General features: G+C 44.0%; 1 protein-coding gene across 1 annotated transcript; it reads left to right on the forward strand.

Moving 5' to 3' along the window:
- The first annotated feature begins 1512 nt into the window (after positions 1 to 1512).
- Positions 1513 to 8058, forward strand: LOC143033101 (uncharacterized). The gene is made up of 6 exons (XM_076198301.1): positions 1513 to 3000; positions 3149 to 3399; positions 4045 to 4428; positions 5305 to 5448; positions 6149 to 6222; positions 7522 to 8058. Exons 1-6 carry the CDS (start codon positions 1698 to 1700, stop codon positions 7727 to 7729), a joined length of 2364 nt encoding a protein of 787 aa, XP_076054416.1. The 5' UTR covers positions 1513 to 1697; the 3' UTR covers positions 7730 to 8058.
- The last annotated feature ends 1309 nt before the right edge of the window (positions 8059 to 9367 follow it).

Below are 9367 nucleotides of genomic sequence, written 5' to 3' on the forward strand. Positions count from 1 at the left end.
CTCCGATAGTGGGTTTACAGTGAAGCAATATAGTTACTAACTCTATTCCATTCGTTACTAACTCTATTCCATTCGTAAAACAGTTCTTGCCTATTTCCTTCTTAAACCTAAATTCGTCAGATTTAGATCCATCATTACGAGTTATATTTTCAAGAAAGCCGTTATTTGTTTGAATTCACCCAAAGATTGATCAATTTAAAGTTCACTTAAACATTGGTACGTGTGAAAACTGTCTACGACCTTAGCTCATCCCCCAACTGTAAGTCCATCTCTCTGTTTGAATCATTGATATCAAATCCTGATTCGAACACTCGGAAACGCTTCGTGGCTCTAACCCACATATGCACTGCAAAGGTTTTATGGATCGCATCACCTACAATCCTAATCAGTAGACCGAGAAAGGCGCAAGACGTTGCTCAAGGTCTTTTGAACTGGCCTTGAACTTGCTCATAATCATATTCTGAACTGCAGACCCTAATAACCAAAGGTTCACCTCTCACATACCTATTAACCTCTTTCTACCATGTTGCCATACGCGTATAATTTTTCTTTATGTCTTTCTTGATAATCCTAAGAACTCTTGTTAAATATATATTTGATGTATCTTTACAACGGAAAACAAGTACCGAATAGAGAAATTTACTAAAGGATCAGTAGAAACGAGCATTTCACTCACCGAGTGAAAGCTATGGTGGATCGACATTTGACCACAGCACGACGACTTTACGTCACATTTCACTCCCGGGAGGGGGAGGTGGGGGAGGGGGGTCAACGACACCGGGGCCATCGCATTGGCGCTGGCGTTCCCGTTCACAATCATCCTCACTCGGAGTTCAACTTGACTGCATCATCATTAGGGGTATTGTTTAGTTGTAAGGTTAGTGTTTATCACAGAATCTGTTGTGTATTTTTAATATAGATACTTGTAATATCACACAGTGCGTAGCTTTTCCTACTCAATGTATTTTTTTCTTTGCATATGTAATACATATTCCTTTAGCAATATTTTCACAAGAAATATTGGTTTGTCATGGTATCACAGTTTCTTGGTACTTTCATACGGTCATATACCTAGGTATATGACCGTACCTGGATATTTCCTCAGCATTGTCACTACGAACCTCATGTCAGGTTGTTCAATATATTCTGAATAAGTGGTACCAGGCACAACAAACCTCGCCCGGCGGCAACTATTAAGTGCAGCTTAGTACTGTGTCAATAAAGGTTGTATAGTATTATTTTCAGTTTCCTGTAAATTGATAATCGTAAACCGTTTTCGAGTTACATATATATGTGTATATATATATATATATATATATACATATATATATGTATATATATATGTATATATATATATATATATATATATATATATATATATATATATATACACGTGTGTGTGTGTGTGTGTGTGTGTGTGTGTGTGTGTGTGTGCGTGTGTGTGTGTGTGTGTGTGTGTGCGCGTGTGTGTGTGTATTACATGTTGGTGTCCTTGACCTTGAACTAATTACTTCCAAAACTCAACATGGTCCTTTGTTCGCCTTTGATGAAGAATTGATGTCAATTGATCCGACCGCTTCGCAGTAACGAAACAAAGAAACAAAGAAATACACAATATTGAGTTTCCCCCTTCCCTCGCCCGTCTCCTTCTCCCCATCATCTCCTTCCCCTCCCCGCGCGTCACCGCCACCGCCGATATGACCTACATTAACTACCTTTCAGATTTCAACCCCCTGGGGTGGATGGTCGCTGCCATTAGCGGGCTTTTCTCCATCCCCTACTTCTTCAGTAGTTCCCCTGTGGCCCGAAAGGACACCCGTCGCCTCCCGGCCCTTGTGAGACGCCCCCCTGGCGTCTTCGGCCACAGCCGGAGGGATGAAGAGCTCCCTCACCATTACCAGCACCTGCAGCAGGAACAGCAGCCATTCGAGTACGACGGATGGCACTGGATTTGGCAGGATGGCGAGTACGTGTGGCAGCCCATCGCTCCACCCCTCCACCCTGACCTCCATGCGGCACATTCCACCAGTCATGTCTCCCACACCGAAACTGTGGTGCCGCCTGCCGACACCTCACCGACCGCGCCTTCCGAGTCCGGATTGGACCAGGCTCAGCAAGCTGGGCCGCAGGATGAGCCTGGATTACAACCCCCTACTGCACTACAGCCTCAGGAGGTTCCACTACCCGAGCAGCAGCAGCAGCAGCAGCCTCAGGAACCCCTCCACCAAAAGTTACAACAACAAGAACAAGAGCGGCCACCGCTGGTGCCGCAGAGGTTAGTAAGGCCGACGCCAGTTCGCCTGGTGGCGGGCGGCCGACCTGTTATACGTCGCCACCCCATCCCGCGTCCAGCAACAGGCAACACCGACGCCAGGAGGCCTTGGCCCTTCGGCCAACCGCGCCGCCAGACTCCACCTCGCCGTCAAGTTGTGAGAGTGAAGAAGGTCCCTCAACATCAGAAACAAAGGTTGCCTCCCCGTCCTCCACCAAGACGACCAATCAAACCAATCCTCCGTCAGAAGCAGAAGGTAAGGCCCTTGGATGGGAGAATTCAGCCCCCTCCAGTCGGCCCAGTGGGGCCTCAGACACTAACGCCTTCGCTGGTCGAAACTCCAGGGACCTTTGGCAGCTTCAGGCCTGTGCGCGAAGGCAACTCTCACTTCACTGTCATGCATGTTGACGCCAACGACCAGGTGCACTCACCCACCGCGCCTTCTCCTGGCCCAACTGTCTCTAGCACCGAGGAACCCCCGAGCACCATATCACCTCCAAAGGCCGAAACGGGATTCAAACCTATCATCCCGACCGAGCCCCCGGCGCCGAAAGTCACCGTGGCCTCACCAGTTACCCCCTTACCTCTCAGGGCAGAAGCGGCGCCGACAGCCCAGCCATCGAACTCTGGAGAACGTGAAGAGATCTCGATCGGCTTTAAGCCCATCAAACCAGAGACCAAAGAGAAACCAGAAGTCACTACCCACAAAATATCCCATGTTACATCTGGTAAGTACCTAACATTTTGAAGGAAATAGTCGAACATACGTTCGTCTTAGACCATCTTTTATTCCATAGATCCTAAAAATAATTACATTAGTATGCTAAGTATTAATGGCTATGACTAAGAATGTCTTTTGTATATATCTAATTACAGCAATCTTTAAGACTTCTACGACTCCACCACCTCCAAGACCTGCAATAGCGCAAGGGTTACGGTACACCACGCCGAGAACCGTTCCCACGACATCATCAGTCCCCGTGAAAACTTCTACCTCAAGGAGCGTACGGGTTGTGACGTCCACTTCGGTGTTGTATCCAGGTGAAAAACAACCGGTTAAAACCAGTTCATCGGAACTCAAGAAGCCACAGCGACCTCAACACTTCAAACCTGAGCCACAACAATTGGTAAGACGAGAAAGAGTAGTTTTTCAGGACTGTCGGTTCCCTCTTCGCTTTCACTCCGTCTGATGTGAGCGCGTCGGGTAGGTTAGTAACGTGTTCTCTCGGTCGCAACGATTTTGTACAGATTAGAACCTAAACAATAGAAATGAGAAGTGGGTTATACTATTTTTTGTTATCTAAAATTAAACTAGCATTATTTTAACCAATAGAAATCACCAGATATATTCACTTTAAATCAAATCGTAACTTAAACACATTGTGATTCAGTGTGAGAGACAGCCACCGAAATATGCAGTCTTGAATTGTGCCAGATATATCTAAGCAGCTTAGAAAATAGGTTTGGTATTTACATGTCTTGTCTTAATTCAACTAACAGTGAAGTCTTTTTTGGACTTCAATTTCATATATCCTATATTCAGAATACAAGTACACACACACACAGATTTATGTTTGAATTATACACCTCTCACGTACTTTTTTGTTAGATTTTTCGTGGTTATATTCACATGTTAAACAAACTATAATGAGCCTGTTTAATATATAAACATAACCACGTACCGTTTTGATTCATGATTGCTAAACGAGTTTAGCGTTAGGGTATTCTATTCATTAATTTGTGTACTAAATTATTTATCTATTTGTTCTCAGGTAGCGGCCGAGAGCGTGGCATCCCCAACGGTGGTGAAACAGCAAATCGCACCTTCTGTGTCATCATTTGGGGCTAAAGTGAACCAGCCTGCTCCCGCCGTCCCATCACCGTCTCCCTTGATCCAGAGTCAGACACACTCAGCTCCATCCTTAACAGGAGTGGCGGCCAAACTGGTGGCATCCGTGGGACCGTCCACTGGTGCCATCTACCCCGCCCAACAGACCGCGGGAGTGAGTACAGCAACGGTAGGTGTCACAGATGAGCGAGTAGCGGATGCGGCTCCGACACCTGGCGTCACGACAATCCAGAGAGGCGTGCAGACCTTCGTCCGTACAAATATTCCTACGGAGATTAGAATCGTCGACCATCAGGCAGCAAATCAGGTAAGAGAGGCTTGAGGTGAAGAGATGATGACTGTATAGTGAGTATTGATGCCAGTGCTTGGAATAGGGAAGGTAAGAGGGATTGATGAGTACCTACTTTTCTCTCTCCCTCTCTCTCTCTCTCTCTCTCTCTCTCTCTCTCTCTCTCTCTCTCTCTCTCTCTCTCTCTCTCTCTCTCTCTCTCGTTCTCTCTCTCTCTCTCTCTCTCTCTCTCTCTCTCTCTCTCTCTCTCGTTCTCTCTCTCTCTCTCTCTCTCTCTCTCTCTCTCTCTCTCTCTCTCTCTCTCTCTCTCTCTCTCTCTCTCCCTCTCTCTCAACCTCATCACTGACTGTTGCAACTTTAAACATGGAAAGAATAACAACAACCGTAATACGAGTTTAGTAATCTGGATCATACTCCCGACAACGACATACACAGTTATGCTCATGAGTAATGACAGTGATACATTTTTCTAACACCAAATAAAATCTGCAATTATACGGGACCTGTATGTACTTTTTTTTTGCGATTCAGAACTTGCTGTATCCGCATTCCGATTCACTAAAATAAGTTCCAGGGAAAACACAGTTTATGTCCCGCAGGCTTCTACATGGCACTGTCTCATTTCTGTCGTACGGAGTAACGACTCCATAAACTTTGTGCAGTCCATATTTCAGGGACTTTAGCGACACCCCCTACGGACCAGAGTCTCACAGTGTTCTTTTATAACTGGAGATTAATCTCAGATCAAAGAGGAGCCCTGATCACTTTAAACCCTCCCTAAACATCTTAACCACCTTTATGAATCCGCCCCTTCTGCGTTGGTTAATTATCAGAGCCGAAACACTAGACAGCACCATCTCCTTTCTGTTATTTTCCCCTTCGTCTCCTGAACAGGCGCTGACGGAAGCCCCGACTCCTCATGCCCGTCCTACGCCCGTCCCCATCTACGCCCTCGACCCCTTCTACGGACCCCGGCTCTCCCGTATCGACGCCATCTTCCACCAGGTCAACGTCCATGAGGAGGGATGCCGCATGCAGGTAGGGCCGCGCCGTGCCTCTTAGTACTCCACGCAGAGGAAGTAAAAACATTGGATTTTCAATCTTCGAAGATAATGTAGTCACAGCCAAATGTGTGTGTGTGTGTGTGTGTGTGTGTGTGTGTGTGTGTGTGTGTGTGTGTGTGTGTGTGTGTGTGTGTGCGTTTATGTGTGTGTGTGTGGGTGGGTGTTTATGTGTGTGTGTGTGTGTGTGTGTGTGTTTGTGTGTGTGTATGTGTGTGTGTGTGTGCGTGTGTGTGTATGTGTGCATTCATGCGTGCGTGCGTACGTGTGTGTGCGTTCGTGCGTGCATGCGTACGTGTGTGTATGGGTGAGAGAGAGAGAGGGAGAGAGAGAGAGAGAGAGGGAGGGAGGGAGAGAGAGTGGAAGAGAGGGAGAGAGAAAGAGAGAGGGAGAGAGAGAGAGAGAGATACATTGGAAATTATTACCTATCAATTCGTCAAGTAACTAACTACACACAGATTCCTTAGAAGTTCCCTTCCCCCTCTTGGCCAGTCTTTAGAATTAAATAAAGCCCATTCTTTCAGGAATCTCGACATTTCTAACCCCACCCAATATAATGCAAATGCAGCCAATATTCGAAGATGATAATTGAAACAGAATTGTAGTTGAATAATTTTAACAATTCGTTGTTTACATTCCATGCGTCTCCTCTTCACTCGACGACGTGAAACTTCCAGCTTGTGTGCAACATCTACAAGAATCCATCTGCATTCACGCCAGTCAGTGATTTCCTGTCGCGGCAGCTCACAGTGTAAGAACAACCTATCTTTTTTAGTCAACCATAGCTTATCATGTAATGAAACGATGTCATAATATCTTGTTAATATTTCTTGATTTATACTAGTGGTATCAGGTCCACATTTCGGAGAAAAAAATTTGATGCTAAAGAATGTTTTCAAAACAACTTTTGACTAGCAAAGTTAACATCGGTCCAGGTGTTTTTCGAAAGGAACATTTGGTAAGTTTTATTCCACATTTTGGTCTGAGGCTGCAATAAGCCAGTTAAAAGAATGAGGCACTTTGATAGCAACCAGAAAGAAAGTAAAATTGTGCCAAATGATTACACAAATCAAATAGATATTTATAAAAAAAAAATTTAAATTAAATCAATGGTCTGAAAAGTAGAGCATTACATTTATCCCAAAAGTGAAATTTGGAAAACAAAATAAAGTGAAAAAGTGCAGAATGAGGCGACCTTCAAGATTTCAAAAGGAACTGATGATGCCAGAAAATAAGATATTTGTTATGACGCCAGAAATGAAGATATTTATGACAACGCCAGAAATAAAGATATTTTTCACATTAAACTCAGGCGAGAAATAGTTACACCAGTCGTCAGACCGTAGATTTAACTTAGAATCACTGCATAGGCGATACAATACGATAGTGAAACCTTAAAATAAGTTTGAATCAACACTTAAACAATATACTGTAATGATTGACATTTGGCTACATTGTTTGCTTGTTTGTGTATTCTTTTATTCTCTTTCTTATTTTGAATAAATTTTTCTGCATCCGACCTCGTTATCAACCAAGGAGTTTCCTGTCGTGTGTGTGTGTGTGTGTGTGTGTGTGTGTGTGTGTGTGTGTGTGATTCACCATGGTCTTGGATCACGTGTTGGACTCGTGATTGACAGCTATTTCTCTCCCGGAAGAGAGCTCAGAGCTCATATATGACCGATCTATGGGTAATGCTGTGACCTTACACGCACACACACCCCAAACTCCCCGCCCACGAGAGTTGGAGTAATAACCCGCAGCGCAGTGACACTGAAATTATTTCAGCCCTGGGCGGGATTCGAACCCGGACCTCCGTAGTGACAGCTGGGAACTCTAACCACTGCGCCACGAGGTGTGTGTGTGTGTGTGTGTGTGTGTGTGTGTGTGTGTGTGTGTGTGTGTGTGTGTGTGTGTGTGTACACGTGTGTGCGAGTGTGTGTATGTGCGTAAACTCGTGCGCTAGGTCTCTACTAAAATGTGTCTACCTGCGCAACCGATCGCTTTCTTTGCGCACCTCTTCATCCCTGAAATCATGATCTCGTTCTTGCAGGAGGATCGAGGACCTGACGCGGCCGAAGACTTCAGACGAGAACCTTCTTCGTTACTTCCGGTACCTGAAGGCCGCGAAGAATGGACAAGACGACGACATCTGCAACGAGATCTACTCAGAGTGTTCCCAGGACACGACGCTGCTTACGCATCAGCCAATCATGAACGCCTATAGAACAGTCTCATTACTCATGGATAACAGATCTTAATTAGCTTAATTAACCAGGGGATGGGGAGGGGGAGAGGGAGGGAATTCCCTTCCACTTAGGGATTCATTTTAGAACTTAAGCAGGGAAAGAAGCATTGGGACCACATGTTCTCAGACTCAAATTGTTGGAATATTGTTTTTTCCTAAGAAGCTAAAAGTCTACAGGATCCGCAATCTACAGTGTTTATGATACATGACCATTTTTAAACATCTTAGATGAAATCAACAAAGACAAATATTTCCCCTTTTGAGTCGGACAAGTTTGTAAAATTGGGGAGTGTGGGAGGGGGAGGGGGTGGGAGAAGGTAATGGCATTCTGATATACGGTGAGACGGTTACTACAAGAAATGTCGTGTACCAGCATTCCAAGAAAAACATCGAAGACTTCTAAAAGTCTTCGACCAGCCTGAGACGCTTAGAATTCCTCCCAAGGAAAGGTCTTCGTCTCTCAATGCTTCATTCTTTAAACCTCTCACCGTGGACGAATATATTATTCGTCTTGATGATTGAGAATTCTCATATAAGTGTATAATAGTTGTTATGGTGTCCTCGCAAGCCTGTTGTACAGTCTTCTTTGTTTATGATATAACTTCCTCTTCGCTGCAGCGCCTACCAATCTGTTTGTTTGCGTTCTTACTTGCCTGTTTGTGCGTTCACTTATTTATTTACCTATTTATTTATTTATTTCGATTTTTACGTTAATGTTGCATCTGACCTCAGCGTGGACTGAGCAGTCTGCTGTTGGAGTGTTTAGCCATTGTAATCCGTCCATAGTACAATATGTCTTATCACACTGATTTATTGCTGAAGAAACGAAAAAATAAGCCATTTGTAACTGTGCTGGTTCTCCAGATTACGCTAATACATACTACTACAACTGTGTCTATCAGGAATAAACTCAGTCGACTCATTGTATTTTAATTTTTCCTAAACGAACAGGCTACGTTGCCCGAACCTGCGCAGTAATGTGAAATAGTGTTTTGGCTACCCGCCTGTGAACAACAAATTAGTGTACAGTAAAGGTGGCAGCACACCAGGCATTTCTGGCTAGCCTGCTACTTGCTTTTGCTACTTCGTTTCAGTAGAAACAACTTTGGTTACGATCGTTTTTCTATTATTGTTTTCGAATGTCAAATTACTCTTGCGTTATATAGTGAGAACCTGAATGACGAACTAAAATAAATTGAACCTATACGAATGTTAGACATGTCGTTGAGATGTTCTTACGGAAGTCTAGAATATCGTAACCAAAGTCGTTTCTACTTAAACGGATTAGCAAAGGTAAGTAGCTTGCTAGCCTAGTGTGCCGCCGCATTAATACACAGAGGAAGCTCAGATATTCTAAACTTCTTTTTCGTAATCGTCTTCCTCTTGCGAGATTATATGTTCAGCTGACATTGCTGACGTTTCGTTAACGGTTTTAGTCACAGTATTCTTGCTATATGAATTAGTGTTGAAATTAAATTTCAGAATCGTTTTATGCTTTTGTTTACATTAGTGCTTGTATGTTTAAGAAGATTTAGATAAATTACAGCAATGGTCTGAAAAGTGGCTAATGAAATTTAACACAAGTAAATGCAAGGTTATGCACATAGGTAAAAATAACAGTAAGTACTATTACAAGTTATTTGGAAATTCG

Source organism: Oratosquilla oratoria, chromosome 15, assembly GCF_046742065.1.
Source record: "Oratosquilla oratoria isolate Oo_2021 chromosome 15, ASM4674206v1, whole genome shotgun sequence".
Lineage (NCBI taxonomy): Eukaryota > Metazoa > Arthropoda > Malacostraca > Stomatopoda > Squillidae > Oratosquilla > Oratosquilla oratoria.

Bases quoted from the DNA above. Each gene is read 5' to 3' on its own strand.
- LOC143033101 (XM_076198301.1), top strand. From the start codon at position 1,698: ATGACCTACATTAACTACCTTTCAGATTTCAACCCCCTGGGGTGGATG. The intron at 5,449-6,148 runs GTAGGGCCGCGC...TGAAACTTCCAG, and splicing joins AGGAGGGATGCCGCATGCAG to CTTGTGTGCAACATCTACAA. The intron at 6,223-7,521 runs GTAAGAACAACC...TCGTTCTTGCAG, and splicing joins CTGTCGCGGCAGCTCACAGT to GAGGATCGAGGACCTGACGC.